A 25229-nucleotide genomic window follows, 5' to 3' on the forward strand; every position below is an offset into this window, starting at 1 on the left:
CTACGACAAAGGGAAGTGGGGTAAAACGGGCTTTGAAGTTTGAGGGCCAAAAAACATAAATAAAATCTTAAAATTGCTCGCATTTCCGTTGAACTTCAGCAATTCCAACTCTCTTAGATGCATTCGAAAGGTCTTTTGAAGCACTTCAAAATGTGCCATAGACATCCAGGATTGGTTTAACTTTTTCTCATAGCTTTTGCAAATTACTGTTAAAAATGGATTTTTTGAAAACCCTAATATCTTTTTGCAACAGCCTCCAACACCCATGCTCCTATATGTCAAAAGTTAGGGAATTTCATAGACTATAAGCCTACGGTATTAACTTTTTGGCCAATCGCAGTTTTTCTCAAAGTTTTTCGATTTTTCCATAACAATCTTTTTACAACGTTATTTTTTTGCCCTGTATGCCTCCATAGCGGTACTTTTTGGTATCAATTTTGTCATAGTCGGAATCTTCGGAAAATTTCACGTGAGTTTGAAGTATTGAAGTATTTTTTAACAGTTTGTTGGATAAGGGGTAAAACAGGTTTTCGCCTACTTGATACAGCATTTCGACGCTGTCGTGCTATCTTTTCGCACCCGCCATTTCGAAACCGCGTTTCAATGTTTGACCTTGAATAAACAAAAACTAGAGCACGCAGGGTAAACAATAACTAACACGTTTTGTTTGGCTGACCATTCTGTGCATTGTCCCGAAGTTTGGTTGAAGTTGGTTGCTAGAGTCTAACTTTTTCGTGCGTCAAACGCGTTCTGACCTGAAATCCCTTTGGACAGTTGTCGCACTTACATAAATTTTCAGGGAGTGACAAGATAGCACGACATGATTGAAACTTCTTTTACATGTAGAGTGACAACAATTGAGAAGAAAAGCAACTCGCGACAAAATTTTGAGGCCATAATTTTGACAGGTATGATTTTCATAAAGTATTCGCCTCCTTTTCTCTCCCACAGAAAACTTAGGACAACGAAAAAACGAAGTTGACTTTATAGCTGTCGGCCACCATCGCTAGTACCAACCACTAGTGTCTTCCTTTTTATCTACAAGGACTTCGCCGCCCTGGGCTCCTAAGTGTATGAAAGTATGGCACGAAGCGACGGCGCCGAATACCCATATTTACACAAAGAATTTTAGAGCGCCCGGCCGTGGGATTCGAACCAGCGACCTCCGTATTGTGAGTCCAGTGCGCGGTCCGATTGATCCAAACGGGCGGGGACAATGTAGCTGTCAAACTAGGCCAAAGTGTTAAAGTCACTCACAAAATGAACTTTGAGTGATTTGAGTTCATTCCTGACGTCACGATTTTCTCCTCTATGCACGGAGTTTTTTCGGTTTTTATTGAATATCTCAGGATGAGCGGAATATCTCAGGAGAGTGTACAATATGAGCAACCAATAAAGATGAAAAATGGCACAATTGTAAAAATGTATTAAGCGTTGTGTGACACTTTATTTTTGCCAATTTTTTTAAAATAAGGCTTAAATTTAGATTTTTAAATTTATTTTAAATACAAATCATAAATAATGTGAGTGCTCTTTAACACGTCTGACGACTGCTTGGATTGGATTGCATTAGCTTCTTTTTGAACTGCGTGTCGTCGAAACCAAAAATAAACAAAAATACAACTCGCAATGATCAACCCGCAAAAAGTGACACACATATTCAACACAGTGGCCTTGATAGTTCTCGATTCCCCAACCACACCATGGACACCCTGTCCGAAGTTGTAATCGCACTGGTAAGTCAATCAAAAACTCACCCCGCGTCAAATTACATTCGAAGGTTCAAAGCAACGCACAAAATTCCCAATTCGTCGTCCCAGCTGAAAAACTCCGTGGACGCCCACAGCTTCTCGGTCGCGATCCGGATTTGTCCGGAGCTGTTCTGGCTGCAGGTGCTGGACAATGGCGACGGTTTCGACGAGGCAGATCTCGCTGGTGTGGGTAAATGGTCAGTGAACTCGCTCTCTCTTTTGACGTTCCTGGTTGTGGCTCTTTGTCTAATCCCATTGTCTTTGCTTCTTCCCTAGCAGTTGTCCGTTGAACATCGACTTCAAGCAGATGAAGCCGGTGAAAAACTTTGCCCGCCTGACCGGGTCTTCCCTGCTCGAAATCATCGGACGCTGCGAGGAAGTGCTGATTGAAACGCTCGACTGTCGGCATGGTGACGCCAAATCCCACTCCCGGAGCTTCAAACATCCCGCCGCAACGGGTCACAATTCCTCGCAGGCCGATGTAACGACCACCCAGTACCAGCGGCAGTGCGTCCGCAAATCCCAAGGAACAACGGTCACGCTGAAGAACGTGTTCTGGCAGGACCCGGACCGGGGGAGGCGGCACTCGCGCAAGACGGATGACGATTACCGGAAGCTGTTGGCGGATTTGCGTGCGTTTGCCCTGGTGCACTTTGATCGGTCCTTTACGTTGCAGAACCTGAGCACGTCCGAGGTGGAGTTCAAGAGCAAAAAGTACGTACACAACGAAGATGAAAAAATCCTACTTTCAGCTTGGTTGAATTCTTTAGAACACGGTTAATGGACGTTCTCGAGATTTGATCCTTGTCGAGCAGTAAGCTTTCATTTTTTTTTCCCCTGAAATCCATCCATCATGCTTCCACGTGTCGGAGGGACTTTTAGTTCCGAGAAAGAAGAACTGTGAAAAAACGGGAAAAGCCAAGCTGATTGATTCGGTGCCTTTACACACGATTTGACGATGGCTCTAGAAACTAGCTCGTTCAATATAAATTTCCATAAATTTTGAGACTTTTTTATTATACAGCAATTGGGTACTAAAGCCCTGTGTCAATTATTATGTACAACGGTAAAAACACGATTAAAAACCATTTCTGATCACTTTTTTTTCATTTTAATGCAAAAAAAAAGTTGACAAGACAATATTTTTTCGATGGATCAACTATGGTCCCCTTGGAACGAGCTGTCAAGTAGGAACTTTTCTGTCAAGAAGGACCGCGAGGTTAATTTTTCCAAATTGATTTAAAAATCCATTTTAAACTCTTTGTGCAAAGGGTCATTGTACTCAGAAAAATAAGCTTTACCACTGTAAACAATAATATCAGCAATCTGAGCTTCATTTTAGGACCCAATTCCCCACGAAAACAGCATCATTTGAAACCCGTGTTAGAGTGGTCCGAAAAATGGCAATTTCGTAAATTTTCACAAAAACACATTTTTCAAAAATTATAACTCCGCACCATTTCAACCGATTTTAGCTGTCTTGGACGCAAACGAAAGGGTATTAGATAGGCTTTTAGAGAAAAATAGTTAGAAGTTTCAAATATCCAGCCTCACATTTGAAAAGGTCGAATGAAAACTTAAAATGCCGAGACCTTTAACTCGGGACCAAAGAGCCTATGTCTGAAAATATTTTTATCGGATTCCTCGAAAAATTTTACATAACATATCAAAAATGGTGAAGTTATGTTTTCAATATTCCAAGATATGAGTTTTTCGACGCGCCACGCGCAAAAACAAGAAAATGACGAAAACGAGCAAAAAACTACTTTTTTCACTAAAACTGCGATAACTTTAAAATTTAAGTGATGAACTATACATGTTTGGGTACCATTTTTCTGTAATTAAAAGAAGCAACTAATCACCATTCGTTTGCGTCCAAGACAGCCAAAATCGGTTCAAATGGTGCGGAGTGCGGTTTTTGCGAAAATCGACGAAAACGGCATTTTTTTCGAATCATGCTGTTTTCGTGGGGAATGACTGTATATACAGTCCAGACTCGATTATCCGAAGACCTTGGAATAATTTCACTTCCGATTATCGAATCAGGATTTTTTTTAGTTGTTGTCTTGTTGTTCAGCTTGAATATGATTCCAAACATGCTCTAAAGTGATCTGGAATTTCTAAATGCAAGATGGCGGCAAAAATGGCGGTATTGAAATACTGAGAAAATGTATTTGGAGTCAAGGGGAAAACCACTCTCATCAAAGAGCCCTGGGCACCATCGGGCACGTCTCAGGCACCATCGGGCACGTCTCGGGCACCTTCAGGCACGAGCTCGGGAACCTTTCACTCTGAATTTGACAATTGGAAAAGTAAATTCAAAATATCAAAGTAATCAGGATTCTGTCCCGTACATTTCAAATTTTCACAAACATTTATTTCAGGTTGCAAGGTTGCAAGTTCAATCGTCAATTATTGTTTAATAAAATTGATTATGGAGCTAAAAAAATGAACCTTGTCGTGACATTTCTTGTTGGCATTGCGTAGATCGTGTATAATGAAAACATTGATTCTTCAACAGTGAAAAATCTTAAATTATTATAAATTTAAACATTCAGTTCATAAACCGTGTTGAAATCAAAAAATCGTTATTTTTCAAACCATGATGTTTAGGAGAATAAGCTCGATTGAAACTAAATTTAAAAAATATCAATTTCGGCTTTGAGAGAGCTTATTGTTTTTGCCAATATTTTGTAATGTATTCCAATTGTCGCTGTGAATTGTTTCATTGATAAGCATTTGTTAACATATCGACTTTAAATTTTGAATTAGAAGATCGTCGATTGTTGTGCATTCAAACCGTGATTCAAACGCATCAAACTGATCAAATTGATTGCACCAAGTTTTCATTTCATGTCAAGTCAACCCTTTGTTTCAATTAAAACTTCAATATTTTTTTTATGTTTTATGGAAACGAGTTGTTTTTATTAATGGTAAAAAATCAATTAGATGATAAACAGGGCGTGCTTTTCGGCCACCCGGAACAGCTCTTAAACCAGCTTCGGGTCATCGCCAAGATATTTGTCAAATGGCTGAGCTGGGCGGGACCCGTCCAACTTCCTTCAGACGTTGAGTTTGATCAGTTCGGACTGAGATAACAAAATTGTCCATAGGTATTGTTTTCAATCTATTTTTCCTAAAAGGGCAAAGTATCTGATTAATTGTTATTCTATCTAAAGTTCATAAAATGCTTCTTACCAACAACAAATTAGAAAACTTGGCAAAACTAGGATCGTTTCAGTAGACTAAAAGAGGGAAATTAATTTCCTCTCTGCAAAACCGTAGACAACACTGACAGGAATGAAACCCTTATAAACAAAACATTGGAACACGGTTGCTATGTACCGTCCTGTTTTTTACTTGGTACCAGGGCTCATCGGGCACCTTCGGGCACGTTTGGGCAACTTTAGGGCACAGCCTACTCGAGGGCAATGAGCAGAGTGGTTTTCCCCTTGTTTGGAGTGCTAAAAGGCAATGAACAACTCAAATTGGCTAAAATGGGGTCACAAAATTCAATTTGGTGTAAAAGAAAAACAAAAAGATCTTTGTTCATGATTCGATTATCCGTAGTCCCATACAAAACTTCGGATAATTGAGTCTGGACTGTACAGCAATTCCATTTGAAAAGATTTTTTTCTTGGAGTTTCTTGGCCAAAATATTAAGACCCGATTTTTTTTAACATTTTTGTGATTTTTTTTAAAACCACATTTTTCAAAAAAGAGTTGAACGTATTACATCTCTTTTTTTCAAAAGGTCCTATGTACATAGGAACTACCCATGGCACATTGGTGGTTTCGGAAAAGTAATCTAGAAATGAGCTTTAAATGAAAAATGTCCAAAAAATCTTGCCAAACATTTAAAAAAGTCGTAAGAAATCTTAAAATGGCGTATTGACCGTGTCTGGACCAAAGAGCCGAAGTCTGAAAATATGTTTATCGGATTCTTCGGAAAATTTCACATAACCTATCAAATTACCGGAGATGTCAACACGTACGTTCTCGAGATATGATTTTTCGAATATAAAAACTGTTTTAACGAAGCGCCGCGCCCGAAAACCGAAAAATGTCAAAAACAGTTTTTTTTTTAAATTTCACTTAAACTGCAATAGCCGCAAAATTTAAGCGATGACCTATTCTTTATTCGGTACCAAAAGTTGCGTAATTGAATAATAATAATTATACGCTCATTTGAAGTTTGAGTCTTCGTTCTTGATATTTCAAAATATTTTTTTTTTTTTTCGAAGAGATCATGAAATTTCACAAATGTTTTATTTTTCAACACTGAAAAATGAATCATTAATTGCTGAGATATCGGCATAAGAAAATATGGGAAGACATAAAAAACTTAAATTTTCTTGTTTCTTTTTCTTTTATTCGCTGTTTTTCAGCAACCAGAGGTCCAATTTTCAATGTCTCTTAGGCAATTTTATTGGCAATTTTCAGAACTTTTCGAATAAAATATTTTCAGGTATAGAAAAACGGGAATTTTTCTGATGAAATTAAACTTGGCTTGGCTATATCTTGAAAACCATGCACTTTATCAAAAAATCTGAAAAGTACTTTTAGATTGCAAATATAATTTTACATTAAAAACAGAAGTCATAAATTTGTTTGAATAAAATTTCTATTTTCTTTTTTTTTTTTCAAAAAACACCTTTTTTTAAAATCATGACTAAGTTTCAAAAGTTGCTGTGTTTTGTCCCCTAAAACATATCTAAAAATTCAAAAATAAAAAAAAATGCGGATTTTGGGAAATTGAAGTTTGGAAAAAAAAGATAAATTTAAGGGCGCAAAAATAATCCTTGCTACCGATTTTTTTTTCTGAACCTAAAACTACAACTTTGCCGGAGACACCAAATCGATCACAAAATTCATTCAAAAGTTACAGATTTTCGAATATTTACGAGTATTTTTGTATGGACAGCTGACAAATTGTACGGAGCCTTGTATGGGTGAACCAATGACACAAATTTGCTTCTTTGGTCATAGGGAAGGCTCCTGCATAGTTTGAGCCAAATTAAAAAAATACAAATGAAATCTATGTCCGGTTTTGGAATTCAGATTAAAAAAAACATAATATCATCCAAACTGTCATTTTTTTTCTGGGTTTATGACGATGTTGTCATCAAAGCCATACGAGAAACAAGATTTGAAATGACGTGAAAAGGCTGCTCGTTCAATATCTTCTTTGAAAACCCCATGCAGGAAACTCAATCTCTACTTCATTCCCCTCATCTCTTCTTGTTCTCAGAAAGACAACACTCATCGCCAAGTACTGCGAACTGTACCAACTCTCGGAGCAGGACGTCGATATAACAACCTGCACCAAGGACAACGTTTGCATCGAGGGCTACTTCAGCCGCCGGGAAGCGCGCCATGCCCTTGAACCAGTACAGCTCACCTTCACCAATGGGCTGGCAAGTGAGGCTTACCTGCCGACCGTGAATGACGTTCTGACGCAGCAAAAACAATCGCTCGATTTCGTGCTGGTTGCGACCTACCCCAAGAACGATGTCCTCACCCAGCTAGCCGAACCCGTCCTGCGAAATTGCCTGCTGCGGTGCCTGAATCAGTACAAAAAGTCACTCGAGAACCGCCGGAAGCAAGCCATTGTTGTTGTTTCCCCGGAACAAATATCTGCTCCCCAACCCCAACCCCACCCCGCAGACGAAGAGGACATTCTGTACGGACTCAACAGCAGCCAACTCGACGAGGACAAACGAAAGGCCGTCGCAAAGTGCTCTCTATGGTTGCGCACCAGTGACTTTACGGTGCGACCGGAGGACTTGAACCTGGATCAGCAAATGAACTCTCGAAAAAATGGCAACGGGTCAAATGAAAATCGAGGCAAATCAAACCACGACCAGCCGGTTGACTTTTTTGCCTCGCCCAAAGCCGGTCAAACAAAGTTTCAGGCACGACCCGAGCCGGCTGCGAGCACGCCCCTCAGAAATAAACTTCCCGCAAAGTTACCGGTCCCGAAATTCCTGCCCGAACCGACACCGCCCGCGGCTCCCTCCAAGCTGCCTCGGAAGCCCCAAGTGAGTATAGTTCTAGACGAAAAAGGGTTGAAAATTTTTCTTTTGCATCACCTCATTATTCAATGGCCCAGAAGTTACATTTAAAGTTTGAGGTAATTTTGCTAAGGCTTGATGAGTCCTCCCGTGACCTGTACTGCCCAGGTTCGCATGAATGTCTCAAATGTGCCCCAAGCTGCGAAAATTCTCTATATTTTGCTTTATCGGACTTTGTTGATACGACCTTTAGTTGCTGAGATATTGCCATGCAAAGGGCTAAAAAACAGGAAAATTGACGTTTTCTAAGTTTCACCCAAACAACCCACCATTTTCTAACGTCGATATCTCAGCAGCTAATGGTCCGATTTTCAATGTTAAAATATGAGACATTCGTGAAATTTTCCGATCTTTTTGAAAACAATATTTCAATACTACGCTTGAAATGCTAGTCTTGATTTCAATTTTTTGCCTTCCTCACTGAGGTAAGGCTATAATCCTGCTCTAAAATTGAACTTTTTATTAAAAGCTCAAAGACCCACCTTCATGTATACATATCGACTCAGAATCGAAAACTGAACAAATGTCTGTGTGTGTGTATGTGTGTGTGTGTATGTGTGTGTATGTGTGTGTGTATGTGTGTGTATGTGTGTGTGTGTATGTGTGTGTGTGTATGTGTGTGTGTATGTATGTATGTGACCAAAATTCTCACTGAGTTTTCTCAGCACTGGCTGAACCGATTTTGATCAAACCGGTTGCATTCGACTTGGTTCATGGTCCCATACATCGCTATTGAATTGTTTGAAGTTTCGATAACTAGTTCAAAAGTTATGTATAAAAATGTGTTTTCACATATATCCGGATCTCATTTATATGCATGTAAACGATGTCCGGATCCATCATCCGACCCATCGTTGGTTAGGTAATCGAGAGACCTTTCCAACGAGTCCACAACATTGAAGATCTGGCAACCCTGTCTCGAGTTATGACCACTTAAGTGAAATTTATGTACTTTTTTGAAGCCGGATCTCACTTAAATGTATGTAAACGCTGTCCGGATCCATCATGCGACCCATCGTTGGTTAGGTAATCGAGAGACCTTTCCAACGAGTCCACAACATTGAAGATCTGGCAACCATGTCTCGAGTTATGACCACTTAAGTGATATTTATGTACTTTTTTGAAGACGGATCTCACTTAAATGTATGAAAACGATGTCCGGATCCATCATCCAACCCATCATTGGTTAGGTAATCGAGAGACCTTTCCAACGAGTCCACAACATTGAAGATCTGGCAACCCTGTCTCGAGTTATGACCACTTAAGTGATATTTATGTACTTTTTTGAAGACGGATCTCACTTAAATGTATGAAAACGATGTCCGGATCCATCATCCAACCCATCATTGGTTAGGTAATCGAGAGACCTTTCCAACGAGTCCACAACATTGAAGATCTGGGAACCCTGTCTCGAGTTATGACCACTTAAGTGATATTTATGTACTTTTTTGAAGACGGATCTCACTTAAATGTATGAAAACGATGTCCGGATCCATCATCCAACCCATCGTTGGTTAGGTAATCGAGAGACCTTTCCAACGAGCCCACAACATTGAAGGTCTGGCGACCCTGTCTCAAGTTATGACCACTTAAGTGATATTTATGTACTTTTTTGAAGCCGGATCTCACTTAAATGTATGTTAACGTTGTCCGGATCCATCATCCCACCCATCGTTGGTTAGGTAATCGAGAGACTTTTCCAACGAGTCCACAACATTGATGATCTGGCAACCATGTCTCGAGTTATGACCACTTAAGTTATATCTGTGTACTTATTTTTCTGGATCTAAAAAAAATAGCTAGCAAACCACATATATTCAAAATGAGGAAGGCATCAACCACATAGGTGGATTAAGTTAGTTTTTAATATTGTTTTCGAAAAGATCGAAAAATTTCACGAATGTATTATGTTTTAACATTGAAAATCGGACCATTAGCTGCTGAGATATCGACGTTTGAAAATGGTGGGTTGTTTTGCGACCAATATTTCGATATTTTGAAAAAAAAAACAGTATTGATTTAAAAAATCAAAACTCAGTCAAAGATTTTTTGCACAACCTGGAAATTTCTGAAAAGTTGGCATTTGATGTCCTATAAAACATATCTAAAAATGAAAAAATGGTATTTTTTGCAAATCAAGTTTTAGTGACAAAAAGTTAAATTAAAAATCAAAAAAAAATTACCGTGTATTATCTTTTTTAGTGTAGTCCTTATCCATGCCTATAACTTTGCCGAAGACACCAAATCGATAAAAACAGCCATTTTAAGGCAAACAATATGCAATTTAAAAACAGACTTGCCAGAAGACAAACAAAATCCCAAAAATATTCCTGAAAAGATAGATTTCCAAAATAACTCTCATCGTGAACTCCCCTCATTTTCAACCAATCCAAAAGTTACCTCTTTCTATTTGCAACAACTCTTCTGAAGACACCAAAGCTCCAAAACTTCACCATTTTTCGGAAAATCCATTTTCCACTTAATTTTGCGATCTGGACCACTGTGCAATGTAAATGCAATGTAATTTTTAATATTTTTTCTGTTTAGACTTTATATATTTTCAAAATAAAACTATTTTCAAAAATTCCTATCTCTTAAACAGAATTTTGCACTATCACACACTATGGATTAAACGATGTCTTTTTAGCCCTCTAAAACACATTAAAAAAATTTGAAAACAAAAAATACGTGTTTTGAAATTTCAACTTTTAATCATAAAAGGTAAAAAAAATGTTTACCTGTTTTTCTGAAAATTCTTTATCTTAACCTACAACTTTGCCGAAGACACCAAATCGATTAGAAAATCCCTTTTCAAGATACATAATTTCAAACATTTTGTATGACCAGCCCCTAAAAATGTATGGAGATATGTATGGGTGATTCTCCGCCAACTCACACAGCAGTTGCCCCGACCCCTCTTCGATTTGCGCGAAATTTTGTCCTAAGGGGTAACTTTTGTCCCTGATCACGAATCCGAGGTCCGTTTTTTGATATCTCGTGACGGAGGAGCGGTACGACCCCTTCCATTTTTGAACATGTGAAAAAGAGGTGTTTTCTGTAGTGATGAGATAGAAATTTGGTGTCAAAGGGACTTTTGTGTTAAATTAGACGCCCGATTTGATGGCGTACTCAGAATTCCGAAAAAACGTATTTTTCATCGAAAAAAACACTAAAAATGTTTTAAAAATTCTCCCATTTTCCGTTACTCGACTGTAAAAAATTTTGTAACATGTCATTTTATGGGAAATTTAATGTACTTTTCAAATCTTCATTGACCCAGAAGGGTCATTTTTTCATTTAGAACAAAATTTTTCATTTTAAAATTTCGTGTTTTTTCTAACTTTGCAGGGTTATTTTTTAGAGTGTAACAATGTTCTACAAAGTTGTAGAGCAGACAATTACAAAAATTTTGATATATAGACATAAGGGGTTTGCTTATAAACATCACGAGTTATCCCGATTTTACGAAAAAAAGTTTTGAAAAAGTTGGTCGTCATCGATCATGGCCGTTCATGGTCACCCGCGACAGACACGGACGACGAAACAAAGAGAAACGCAAAAAGTAACTTTTTCTAAACTTTTTTTCGTAAAATTGCGATAGCTCGTGATGTTTATAAGCAAACCCCTTATGTCTACATATCAATTTTTTTGTAATTGTCTGCTCTACAACTTTGTAGAACATTGTTACACTCTAAAAAATAACCCTGCAAAGTTAGAAAAAACACGAAATTTTAAAATGAAAAATTTTGTTCTAAATGAAAAATGACCCTTCTGGGTCAATGTAGATTCGAAAAGTACATTAAATTTCCCATAAAATGACATGTTCCAAAATTTATTACAGTCGAGTAACGGAAAATGGGAGAATTTTTAAAACTTTTTTAGTGTTTTTTTCGATGAAAAAACGTTTTTTCGGAATTCTGAGTACGCCATCAAATCGGGCGTCTAATTTTACATAAAAGTCCCTTTGACACCAAACTTCTATCTCATCACCGTTTCAGGCTGCAAATTATTGAAAAACACCTCTTTTTTCGCATGTTCAAAAATGGAAGGGATCGTACCGCCCCTCCGTCACGAGATATCAAAAAACGGACCTCGGATTCGTGATCAGGGACAAAAGTTACCCCTTAGGACAAAGTTTCACGCAAATCGAAGAGGGGTCGGGGCAACTTTTCCCGATTTCGTGTGAGTTGGTAGAGAATTACCCGTATAGAAAAACTTCGTTGCTTCGTTTGCATTGGGAATGCATGGAGAAAGTTTCATCCAAATAAAACAAAATCCCGACAAAAAAAGCGAAATCGTAGAGAACTACTAAAAAAACTTGGAAAATATTCCCAAAACACAATATCGTGTAAAAATGCTAGCATTTAAAATTTAAATGCAGCAAAGTTCAAGTAAACACGTTATTTTGTAAAAATTTCAGTACAATGTAGTAAATCTGGGTATTTTCCGAAAAAACGATATTTTAGCAGAAATAGAATATTTGTTTTTAAGTTTGGTGAAAAAAAAATTCTCGACAAAAAAGGTTTATGAAAGAGAAGCCATTTTGTTCTACAAATTTGACAGCTGTTCATACAAAAATGATATCTAAATATTCTAAAATATCAATCTTGAGAAGGACATTTCCGATCAATTTGTTGTCTTTTTCAAAGATGTAGGTTATGGAAAGGTACAATTTGAAAAAAAAAATACACTCTTTAAAAATATCAGTAATTCATTTGAAATTTTAAATACAAAAAATTAACTTGCAAAAAAAAACACAAATTCAGAAAGAAATATATTTTTTTATCAAAAAAGACAAATTACAACTACAATCCAAAAAGGGCAAAAAAATAATTGGCGACGTTGGCAAAATTTTGAAGAAGATCATATTATTATGAAAAAACAAACATTGAATACGTGGACAAAAAAAGTTACCTAATTTTAAGACACAAATTCGGATTTGGATCAGAAAGGGTTTCAATATTACAAATGGTTACCCAAGTCTTTTATTAGGGTGTTTTCGTAAAATTTTTATAACTCGTGAAGGACACATGTAAACCCTTTGTGTTTGAATATCAAAGTTACAAAAGTTACGTTTTTTTTAAATGAAAAAAAAAAAATACTCTAAAAAAAATAACTTTCTGGGTTCTCGTAGATTTGAAATGTACATCAAATTTCCCATAAAATAACATGGCTCTCAAATTTGGACAGTTGAGTAATGGTAAATGGCAGTGATTATAAGACTATGTTTTATGGAAAAAAAAACTTGCCTGAAAACTATTAAATAATAATTCAAATCTCTTTTCTCTCCCCTAGAGAATCTCTCAACGAACTCCACAAAAACGCTGGAAAGTAGTTGAGATAAAAAAGAAGAAGAAGGCGCAAGTCAACGATAGTGGAGGCACTGCTGCTCTTGAACCGGCTCATCCCGAAGAGAAACCCCTCGCCAAACATCGGGTGACAAAACCCACTTCAGCAGCTCAAGTTGAAATCCCAACTCGTTTTGACAGAAGGAATAATAGGGACAACGCTATAAATAACGTCCTCTCACCGACACGTGAGGACCATCCCAAGACGACTCCCAACGAGCCATCCCCCGGAGATTTGTCCTTCTTCCGGGAATTTGAACAAACCATCGTACCGCAAAAAGATGCTAGCTTTCTTAACATTTGCTCCGATTTGAACGGCGTAGGGGACATTCACGTTAAACGGAACGAAACGGTTTTTGAAGGTTGTGGCTCCTCCGGCAGTCCAACTCAAGCAGCAACTCCCAACATTTTGAACAATCAAAGTGCAATGGAGAGTGAAATTTTCAACATCTTCCCGGAGGCCCACTTCCTCGCACCACGGCCGCCCGACCCAAGCGACAGACTCGCCAAATCCCCCACGTCCCGGTACGAGGGGCTCGACCTGCCGGAATGCTACGCGGACTTCCACGAAGATTGCCACGAGACGGTTCAGCACTACCGGATGGCGGTGGCGATGACAGTTACAACGGAAGAACGACGTACAGCGGGCCCCCGCAGTCCAGCCAGTCGTGAAATCGAAATCCTCCGGCAGCCGTTCCACGAGCCACGGTACTTGCTTCGTCCGAACCGGCACTGGTGACGACCGGGCGCGGCGTAATTGACACGTGTTCGGGGGGGTGGTGGATTCCGGTAATAAAATGTCAGACTGTTTCCTTGTTTCTCGTTGATGTGCGATGGTTTTTTTTTTTTTCTTTTTTTTATGGACGGGAATATGTTGAGAATTGAGACCCACGCGATTTGGGAGCGCCCAGATGCCGAAATTTATTGAAAATTTAAACAGTGGAAATCAAAAGACACATTGGTACTTTAACATGATGTTCCTTACGTTTTAAAGTAATCAACATGGTTCCGAATTGTTCTTAAAACAATATTGGGATCTCTCCGTACAAAAGAATTGAGCAGAATAGCAGCAAAAAATGTTGGAATTTTATCAGCTTTCCGAAAATTTCACCATATAATGCCTCTAACATAAAAACTATTCGCTTAATCAAAATAAACGGGTAAAATCATTTTCAATTGTATTTTGCATCTCAAAATTATATGTGTAATTTTATTTGACAATATTTAAATTCTATTCCAAAAGTAGCATTTTTTTTAAAGCTCCAATAACAGATTTTGCACCATTCTAAATTTAGCACAAAAAAAATTAAATATTGAAATAACAAGCCATAGTTTCAGCATTTGCATGGAAAAAGTGTTTTAAAATGCATTTTACACTAGTTCAGTTGTTTTGCAATCATTAATTTTCAAAAAATGAAAGATTTGACGAAAACAAAAATTTTAGCGAAAAAAAACTTAAGCATCGACATTTTTTAACAATTCAAAAGATTTTTAAATCAACCCAAACATACTAAAAATGATTCTAAACGCAGGGAAATGCATTTTAAATTTATTTCAGCTGATTGTTTTTAAATTTCCATTTAAATTTAGAAGCATTTTGAAAAAATATGTTTTTGCCTCCTGATTTTTCGGGCCAACTTTGGGGGGGGGGGTGGTGGGGAGACAAAAACTTTATATGAAATTTGTACCAACCTAATCTTCTGAAATTTTTTTTTTTTTTGAAAACATTAAAATCAAGCCTTACATATCAAGAGGGCTAAAAACACAAATAAATTTAATTTTTTTTTCTTTATTTCAATTCATTGCAATGTAATTTTTCTGCAATTTCTTTTTTATTTTCAAAGTCTTAAATTGATTTATTTGCGTATTTTCTCGGGCATGAGGAAAAAATATTAAAAAGTGCATTTTATCTAAAAAAAAACGAGAATTATCAAATTAAAAATCAGATTTACATTTAACAAATAATATTGAAAAATTTGTTTAATGTGCGTTTTCAATACATTTTTTCAAAAAATCATACCTTCGGGACAAAATGTTGTTTACTATCCAGGTTACTACACTACACTGAAAAAATATTATGTTTTCAGTCATGAGCATGGTAATTAGCTTATATCTGTAAGCCCATACATCCAATTGAAATGTGGTCAAAGACAAACTTATGGGAAATTTGACGAGCTTTCCGGTAAAAATATTTTCGAGACTGAAAAATCAAGTCTGTCCTATAAAAATTGCCCAAAACCATCAAAAAACCTATTTTTTCAACATTTTTATTTTTAAAACCGCTGTAACGTCACAAGGATTGGACTTAGGACAATGGTCAATATGGAGACTTTTATGTAAAATTGTCTGGGGAATCGATTCCCACTACAGGTTTTTGAAAATTTTGACGTTTAGAGCACTTTAAAAAAAAACAGTTTCAGTAAATGATTTTTGTATTTTTTTAGGTGAGTTGCTCCATCCTGCATTTTTCGTGAGTCTTTTTGTAACATCTTAGGCTATTTTCATAAAAATTTTGAACGAAAAAAAATCGTGGGCTCACCTTCAAATTTGACTTTTAAACTTAAAAATCAAAAAATCTCATAAAAGTGGAGTGCTTTTTTCTTTCAGTGTATTTTTTCGGAAAGCCCGTCAAATTTCCTATAAGTTTGTCTTTGACCACTTTTTGATACGATGCAATGGCTTCGAGATACAGCAACATTTAAATTACAAAATACAAAAATATTTAAAACACTTACGCCCTTCTCAAATGTCATTATCGAGTGTAATTGGCTCCATATACACAAAAATGTCTTTTATAGGCCTAGGATAACATGTCTACAAAGTTTCATTGAAATCGGAGAGGGTCGGGTACAACCGATTCCCTATTTGACATGGAATTGCTCAATATATGGATTAACATTCCAACGCCCAAGGCTCCAAAAAAGTTGTAACGGTAACTTCAACTCAATGGTTCTCGGGCAGTACTCAACCAATCAAGATGATTCTTCTTTCCAGTGATATGTTAGGATGTCTAGATGATTCTAGAACTTTGCAGAACTTAATTTGATCAAATCTGTAATTTTTGTGATCAAAAACGTCGTTCCAACTTTTTTTTTTCGCGTGTAAAAAAAAATCGCCAAAAATTCCGCGGAGGCAGTCGTTTAAAAAAGGTAGAACGATGTTTTCGGTCGCAGAAATTACAGATTTGTTCAAATCAAGTTCTGCAAAGTTTTAGGATCATCTAGACATCCTAACATATCACTGGAAACAAGAATCGTCCCGATTGGTTGAGTAATGCCCGAGAACCAGCGAGTTGAAGTTACCGTTCCACCTTTTTTGGGAGGCTTGGGTGTCCGTGTAAGTTGGACATGCGTTGGGCGTTCCAGTGTTAACACTGGAATTTGAAATTTGCTTCATAATCCCATTCCGTTTGATATAATCCAATAACACTCTGGTCAGGTAGTGCAAACTGAATTCTTAGTATAATACTAGAATATGACGAAACTGTTCATCGTACTCAAATCAGCAAATCACGACGATTGAATCATATAAAATTATGCAACTCGTCACATAGATCTACGACATTTTCCTGAAAATTTACACTATCCAAGGATTACTTGCTTCCATGAAAAAAAAAAACGATATAATCATATGCATGGATTAATATTTCCACCTGAATTAAATTTACTAATCGAAGCATAACCTGCATAAACCATGCCCGAGCACAATCGAGTGAACATCAGTCGCACTGGAACACTTGAAATACTCGACAAATCGTACAAGTATCGCACAACTTTAACCACAACAAAAAAAAACTTACCCGAGAACATCGACATCGTCAGCTCCGGTCGCAGTCGTGCCATCTGTCGCGATAAATACATTTGCGACCGGCAATAAGCGCCACTCAAGATGGCATCCAGCGTGCCAACCTTATCCAGCTCTGGAAATAGAAAGGAAGAAGAGGAAAAAGAAGACATTGTTAAATCTACTTACGACACGATGCGATACACAACGAATGGTAACGATGATTGAGTAACGTTCGGTGGGGGAAAATTTGCGTTTTATTTGTAAGCAAATGAAAAGTGTGTGTGAAAATCAATTATCTGTCTTTTTTTTTGCAGCCAAACCCAAAAAGAATGAAAATATATTCATTAAAATTAAATTAGAGCGATTTAACACGGTTGCGAAAACCGACAGTTCCAAGATGTTTAAAGCAATTTCAATCTTAAACAACTCCTTCCAATTGTCCAAAGGTTATGATAAAATTGATTGAAAATCAAAGAAACAAGATAAATTTTCGTAAGCATTATCTTGTTGTATGTGTATTTTCGGCTAAATTGAGACCAAACAATTGTTCTAGGGCGTACAATTTTCCCGGTTATTTAATTTACCGGAAAACGGGAAAAGTATTTTTTTAATCCCGGGATTTTTTTAAAATGTCATAAAATCTATGTTTCATTAAAATTTTCAAGTTTAAAATCATAGAATCAATCTAAACAAGGATATCAGTTTTGAGATAGTTTTAAGATTTTAAGTTCCAGCTCAAATCAGGAATTTTTCTGGGGTTTTGTACCCGTCCCTCTCCGATTTCAATGAAACTTTGTAGACATGTTATCCTAGGCCTATATAAGCAATTTTTGTGTATGTGGAGCCAATTGTACTCGAAAATGGCACTTGAGAAAGGCGCAAGTTATTTAAGTATTTTTGTATTTTGTAATTTAAAAATTACAGTATCTCGAAGCCGTTGCATCGTATCAAAAAGTGGTCAAAGAATTTTTTTAGGAAATTGGACGAGCTTTCTGAAAAAAAATACAATGAATGAAAAATTCACGCCACTTTCACGAGATTTCTAAATTTTTAAGTTAAAACGTAAATTTTATGGTGCTGTCACAATTTTTTTTCGTTCTAAATTTTTGAGGAAATAGCCAAAGATGTTACAAAAAGACGCACAAAAATGCAGGATGGTATGTCTCCTAAAAAAATACAAAAATCATTTAATAGAACTGTTTCTAGAAAAGTAGTCTACACGTCAACATTTTTTTTTTTTTTTTTTCAAAAAACGATAGTGGGAATCGATTCTCCAGACAATTTTACATAAAAGTCACTATATTGACACCTGTCATATGTACAATCCTTGTGAAGATACAGCGGTTTTAAAAAAAAGTTGAAAAAATAGCTTTTTTGTGGTTTTTGACAATTTCTTCATGACAGACTTGATTTTTCAGTCTCGAAAGGTCCTGTAGAAATGTTATGCATAGTTAACAAAATTTTCGCAAGTTTTTTTTGCTTTTTGAAGAAACTATTGAAACAATCAGATCAGTTTAGGTCTTGTAAACTTTGCATAACTTTTCTACAGGACTTAACCCTCTACTGCCCAAATTTTTTTTTCGAAAATTTTTATTTTTCCCGTATTCAGGAGGTCATTTTGAGCAACTTTTGTTCTACGAAAAACTTTACTTCTCTTGTTTTATGTTTTTCTTGTTTTATTTTTAGTTTTTTAATTTGCATTTATCTTGTTTAGTTTATGTTTGTTTTTGGTAGTATTTGGCCTAATCTACCACCTAATATAATTACATTTTGCCTATCTAATTTTTTCACGTTTTTACAGTCACTTTTTAAATTTTTTACTTGTTTTCCACATTTTCTGCTATAGAGTGGCACCATCATCATTTAAATTGCAAAAAAATGCGTAGAGACATACTCTGGGACACTACAAAAATTACTGCATACTTCTTTTTACTGAAAATATAGAAAATGTTAGTAAAAAACACAATCAAAGTTGACCCCTAAAAAAATGACATTTTTAAAAACATTGGCAAAGTCACATAAAACAAGTCAATCTTCCAAACAGTTAATTTTCTTAAAATTTATGAGTTCTTCTTTCCAATGCTTTTTAAAGATCAAAAATTGGTTGAAAAATTGATTTTTGGCGATTTTTTAGATCGAAGCCCGTCTAGAGGCGGGGTTAGGTTGTAGAGGGTTAATACAAAAAGTGGGACTCTGATTGTTTGCTATTCAGAGTTATGACAATTTCCGTAAAAAACTCGAAGCAAAAAATGTTTGCGTGTAGTGGATCCTTAAATAATATCGTTGAAAAAGTCTATTTTTTTTAAAATACCTTAAATCGGGGTGATATAATTGATATAATTTTAATTTTTTTCAAATATTAGAATTTTTTCATGATTTATATGTTTAAAGTGTGTACTGGGCTGGATCACACAATTTCCATAAACGTCCTCTGAAATAAATTCAAAAGAGCTTTAAAAAATAGTGACTTTAAAAATTGTCTATTTCAAAACCAGCGTATCTTTGATAGTTACTGTGTTTCTTTAAAATTTCAGCCTAAAATTATCCAAATGGATTTTATATGTCAATTCGATCATGAAGGTTAACTTTCTTTTAATATTTCATTTAAAAAACAGTTAAAAATTAGTGTAGCTAGCATATAAACTTTAATTTTTTTTAAAGAAGTTAAATAAAAAGTTCCAATTTTTCAAACAACAAGATTTAAATTTATTTAGAAAATTGTTGTGCAGAAAATGCGTTTGCAGGCCAAGGATTGATACCTAAAAGCATGCAATGGCACTGACCTTGTTGCGTGCTCTTCGGTTGACGTCCACGTAAGGAACATCCTGGAAGGAGCGTAACTAACTACATCCGTAGTTCTGTTAGATCATCCGAATTATCTTGATCAGAACAGTATAGCTCTGGTTCCTTGCGAGTGTCCTATTTTCTTACCTCCACGTTGGCTTGGTTTTCATGATGACCTAGCTGGTGGCCTGTGGAAACGGATCGTAAACCTTTGACCACCGCGGGTCAGAGTCGAGACGGCTAAAAGAAAGGGGCGCGACAATGTGGGAAAGGGAAGTAATTTGTGATTGTAGACGGTATTGTTTTGATTCGCAGTATGTTGAGTCAACTGCTGTGGATGTACCTGAAACATCGCACAACGGGGTTTCTCTTCTCTTCATTCTCAGCCACCATCTATCTCCTATTTATATTTTGCTCTACTGATTCTCAATTCTTCACTGATTCTTCTATTTAATATCCATCATTTGATTTTGATTTTACTAACTTTTGATTCTCTTATCTCAAAGCTTTTCCACTCTTTTTTACCAATTGATACTGCTGTAACAAGCTTTGTTTTGTTTTTTTCCCTTAAAAATATACTTTTCCTTAATGTCTTTTTATTTATTTATTTGAATAATTCTTTATCTGTCCTATAAATTATCATTACTATAATCTAAGCTTGTTTTCTATCTCTATTTATTAACTATTGTCTAATTTTACATCTAATACATCTAGCTTCTCATTTTTATTCTTTAAAATACGCTCATCATTCTCTTACTATTGATTCTTGATTTTTACTGTCTATTGTTTTCAACCTTCACCCTTTTTTCAAACAAGTGAGGTTTGAGCCCTTACTCAATTTATGGAATGATTGAAGGATTAAAACAAATATTACTATTGTACTTTTGGTAAACTTTTGAATAACATGCTTAGGACCAAAAATTCGCAATTCGCAATTCGCAATTTTCAGTGTAAGAACGGGCCTTGACCGATCTTATGCACCAGGTTCCCGACGAACACGCACTGCCCTTACACCTACATCTCACCCTTGCTCTGAGTCAGTACGAGCAGCACGCTAGAACACGCTTTGAGTGTTCGTGCCAGGCATGCACACCTTCTTTTCCGGTTACGCATTTTAACTCGGCCGGGGGTGGTACATTACGTAGGGTTTGATGTAAGTATAAGCGCCTAACCATTTATAGTGTGCCTATCAATTTTCATTAAAGCAAGTACTGTTTTATTTTTTAGTTTGAATTCAAAAACTAATTGTTATTTACTGTGTACTGTTTTCTCCTGAAATCTTCCCTATTGTTGAGTCGTGTTTATCTGTTGCTATTTCTTTTGTCGCGGTGTTTTGTTACAATATTTTGGTCCTAAGCATTTTATAAAAGTTTTTCAAAAGTACAATAGTAATATTTGCGTTAATCCTTTAATCATTTCATAAATTGAGTCAGGGCTCGAACCTCACTTGCTTAAGAAAAATGTGAAGTTTCAAAACAATGGACAGTGAAAGAAATATACTATGTAAAGAATCAATAGTAAAAGAAAGATAGTAATTTATGAAGAAGATAAAGAAATTAACAATAGTTAATAAATAGAGGTAACAAACATGCTTAGATTGTATTGAGTGCAATTTACAGGGAAGATGAGAAATTATTCATATAGATAAATAAAGAAAAGGCACATGATAAACAAAATTGACATCGCTGCCAAATTAAGGGAAAGCAAACAGTTTGTTGCAGCAGCATCAATTAGTAAAATAGAGTGGAAAAGCGTTGAGAAATAAGAGAATCAAATGAGTAAAATCGAAATCAAATGGAGGATAGTAAACAAAAGCCGTTTAAGAAAATCAGTGAAGCAAAATAAACAGATGATAGATGGTAGCTGAAAATGGAAAGGAGAGAGGAAACCCCGTTCTGCAACGTTCAGGTACATCCACAGCAGTTGACTCAACATACTGCGAATCTAAACAATACCGTCTACAATCACAAATTACTTCCCTTTCCCACATTGACGCGCCCTTTCTTCTAGCCGTCTCGACTCTGACCCTCGCTGGTCAAAGGTTTACGATCCGTTTCCACAGGCCACCAGCTAGGTCATCATGAAAACCAAGCCAACGTGGAGGTAAGAAAATAGGACACTTGCAAGGAACCAGAGCTATACTGTCCTGATCAAGAAAGATCTAACAGGACTACGGACGTAGTCAGTGACGCTCCTTCCAGGATGTTCCTCGCCTGAGCGTCAACTGAAGAGATATCATCAGAATCATTCGCACTTGGCCTGCAACATGCTTAGGACCAAAAATTGTAACAAAACACCGCGACAAAAGAAATAGCTACATATAAACACGACTCAACACTAGGAAAGATTTCAGGAGAAAACAATACACAGTAAATAACAATTAGTTTTTGAATTCAAACTAAAATAAAACAGTTTTTGCTTTAATGAAAATTGATAGGCACACTATAAATGATTAGGCGCTTATACTTACATCAAACCCTACGTAATGTACCACCCCCGGCCGAGTTAAAATGCGTAACCGGAAAAGAAGGTGTGCATGCCTGGCACGAACACTCAAAGCGTGTTCTAGCGTGCTGCTCGTACTGACTCAGAGCAAGGGTGAGATGTAGGTGTAAGGGCAGTGCGTGTTCGTCGGGAACCTAGTGCATAAGATCGGTCAAGGCCCGTTCTTACACTGAAAATTGCGAATTGCGAATTGCGAAAATTGTTGTGCAGAAAATGCGTTTAAATCTGAAGATATTTATGATTTTTGTTTCAATAACGCTGAAAACATGTAACATAGAACAACGAACACTTCTTATCTGGGTAATTCTCTACCAACTCACACGAAATCGGGAAAAGTTGCCCCGACCCCTCTTCGATTTGCGTGAAACTTTGTCCTAAGGGGTAACTTTTGTCCCTGATCACGAATCCGAGGTCCGTTTTTTGATATCTCGTGACGGAGGGGCGGTACGACCCCTTCCATTTTTGAACATGCGAAAAAAGAGGTGTTTTTCAATAATTTACAGCCTGAAACGGTGATGAGATAGAAATTTGGTGTCAAAGGGACTTTTATGTAAAATTAGACGCCCGATTTGATGGCGTACTCAGAATTCCGAAAAAACCTATTTTTCATCGAAAAAAAAACTAAAAAAGTTTTAAAAATTCTCCCATTTTCCGTTACTCGACTGTAAAATTTTTTGGAACATGTCATTTTATGGGAAATTTAATGTACTTTTCGAATCTACATTGTCCCAGAAGGGTCATTTTTTCATTTAGAACAAAATTTTTCATTTTAAAATTTTGTGTTTTTTTCTAACTTTGCAGGGTTATTTTTTAGAGTGTAACAATGTTCTACAAAGTTGTAGAGCAGACAATTACAAAAATTTTGATATATAGACATAAGGGGTTTGCTTATAAACATCACGAGTTATCGCGATTTTACGAAAAAAAGTTTTGAAAAAGTTAGTTTTTGCGTTTCTCTTTGTTTCGTCGTCCGTGTCTGACGCGGGTGACCATGAACGGCCATGATCGATGACGACCACCTTTTTCAAAACTTTTTGTCGTAAAATCGCGATAACTCGTGATGTTTATAAGCAAACTCCTTATGTCTATATATCAAAATTTTTGTAATTGTCTGCTCTACAACTTTGTACAACATTGTTACACTCTAAAAAATAACCCTGCAAAGTTAGAAAAAACACGAAATTTTAAAATGAAAAAAATTGTTCTAAATGAAAAAATGACCCTTCTGGGACAATGTAGATTCGAAAAGTACATTTAATTTCCCATAAAATGACATGTTCCAAAATTTTTTACAGTCAAGTAACGGAAAATGGGAGAATTTTTAAAACTTTTTTAGTGTTTTTTTCGATGAAAAATAGGTTTTTTCGGAATTCTGAGTACGCCATCAAATCGGGCGTCTAATTTTACATAAAAGTCCCTTTGACACCAAATTTCTATCTCATCACCGTTTCAGGCTGCAAATTATTGAAAAACACCTCTTTTTTCGCATGTTCAAAAATGGAAGGGGTCGTACCGCCCCTCCGTCACGAGATATCAAAAAACGGACCTCGGATTCGTGATCAGGGACAAAAGTTACCCCTTAGGACAAAGTTTCACGCAAATCGAAGAGGGGTCGGGGCAACTGCTGTGTGAGTTGGCGGAGAATTACCCATCTACCAAGCTTAGTATGGTTCCATATCATTCTGTTTGTATAAATAATTCGTATGTTTAATTTTGTTAAACACCCCGAACATAAATGTCACCCCGGTATTATTCGCGCTAGTGTGAACTGAAATGTGAGTGATGTAATTAATTGAAATTTTTAAATTATTTTAAATTTTTTTTTATTTATATTTATTTTGATTTTCTCTTCCATGTACATTCATTCAGTTAAAATATTATTGAGTGTCCAATCACAATCGATGACTTTTCACCTCAAAAATTATTTTAAATACAGATTAGTTGTCGAAGTCGGAGTCGGAGCCGGAGTAAACAATTTGTGGAAAGCTGGAGTCGGAGTCGGAGTCGGAGTCGGCTAGAGTTGGAAGGCCGGAGTCGGAGTCGGAGCCGGAGTTATCAATTTGTGGAAAGCCGGAGCCGGAGTCGGAGTCGGAGTCGGCTTAACTCAGATAGCCGGAGTCGGAGTCGGAGTCGCTTAAAATATGACCCAACTCCGCAGCCCTGATCGGGACTACAGTCTGAATAGGTATAGGAGATTTTAAAGCAATAAATTTTGAGATCGGTGAACCATCTGTTTTGTTCTGTTCCTGTTTTAACCGAAATCAATAAAAAATTAAAACACCATGTCATAATTCGATCCATTTGTCCTGATTTTCCCAAGATGTTTGATGAAAAATAGTTTAAAATTTTATTAGTTTTTTAATTCAAAATCATGAATATACGTAGTCTTTTCAAAAATGTATAAAATTAAATCGAAAATAATTTAAAGCGCTAGGCGTTTTGCGAATCTGCAAACTAAAATTTTATCAATTTCCCTTAAAAGCCAAATAAATGATGATATATAGTTAATTTTTTTTATTTATTTCTAAACATCCAACAATTTATTTAATTCCACAAAAAATCTGAATTTCCAGACCAAAATTTGTTTTTTTTTTTTTTAAATTCGGGAATTCCCGGGATTCGGTAATTTCCGGTTCTGGAAAAATCCCGGAAATATTGTCCCGGGATTTCCCGGGAGGGACGCACTAAATTCTTCCAAGAGTTACAGATTTTTGATTGTTAAAATGTAAGTAAAAAATTCAACGCAATTCTGCTACATTAGGTAACATGTGAAAAAGGGGGAAAATAATAAGTCCTAAGCTCTTAAGAAATGTTAGTCGTTATTTTGAAGTTCAGATTTTTTTTTCAAGGTGATGAGAAAATTTTACGCATGTACCAATTATTCACATTAAAAATCGGATCAATAATTATCAGGGTATTGGATTGAAAAAATACGTCCTATGAAGTATTTCTTGGATTTGTATTTCTTCCTAATTTCAAAA

The 25229-nt window shown here is 36.3% G+C and overlaps 2 protein-coding genes across 6 annotated transcripts in view; one reads left to right on the top strand and one right to left on the bottom strand.

The window, feature by feature from the left end:
- The window catches only part of LOC6036112 (protein furry), a 180415-nt gene that overhangs the window by 69669 nt on the left and 85517 nt on the right, over window positions 1-25229 (bottom strand). For all 4 annotated transcript variants that reach the window (XM_038258698.1, XM_038258697.1, XM_038258696.1 and 1 more), the window contains one exon: window positions 16973-17092. In XM_038258698.1, the coding sequence (XP_038114626.1) occupies window positions 16973-17092 (120 nt within the window). The remainder of the gene's footprint in view (window positions 1-16972; window positions 17093-25229) is intronic.
- Window positions 1671-14007, top strand: LOC6036114. 2 transcript variants are annotated; one of them, XM_038258700.1, is made up of 5 exons: window positions 1671-1736; window positions 1821-1948; window positions 2028-2465; window positions 7003-7792; window positions 13121-14007. In XM_038258700.1, exons 1-5 carry the CDS (start codon window positions 1704-1706, stop codon window positions 13910-13912), a joined length of 2181 nt encoding a protein of 726 aa, XP_038114628.1. In that variant the 5' UTR covers window positions 1671-1703; the 3' UTR covers window positions 13913-14007. The 2 variants fall into 2 exon arrangements, with proteins under 2 accessions (XP_038114628.1, XP_038114627.1); XM_038258699.1 differs by having other exon boundaries at window positions 1686-1736; window positions 2031-2465.

The sequence above is a fragment of the Culex quinquefasciatus genome, chromosome 3 (genome assembly GCF_015732765.1).
Source record: "Culex quinquefasciatus strain JHB chromosome 3, VPISU_Cqui_1.0_pri_paternal, whole genome shotgun sequence".
In the NCBI taxonomy this organism is placed as follows: domain Eukaryota; kingdom Metazoa; phylum Arthropoda; class Insecta; order Diptera; family Culicidae; genus Culex; species Culex quinquefasciatus.

Bases quoted from the DNA above. Each gene is read 5' to 3' on its own strand.
- LOC6036114 (XM_038258700.1), top strand. From the start codon at position 1,704: ATGGACACCCTGTCCGAAGTTGTAATCGCACTG. The intron at 1,949-2,027 runs GTCAGTGAACTC...CTTCTTCCCTAG, and splicing joins CTCGCTGGTGTGGGTAAATG to CAGTTGTCCGTTGAACATCG. The intron at 7,793-13,120 runs GTGAGTATAGTT...TCTCTCCCCTAG, and splicing joins AGCTGCCTCGGAAGCCCCAA to AGAATCTCTCAACGAACTCC.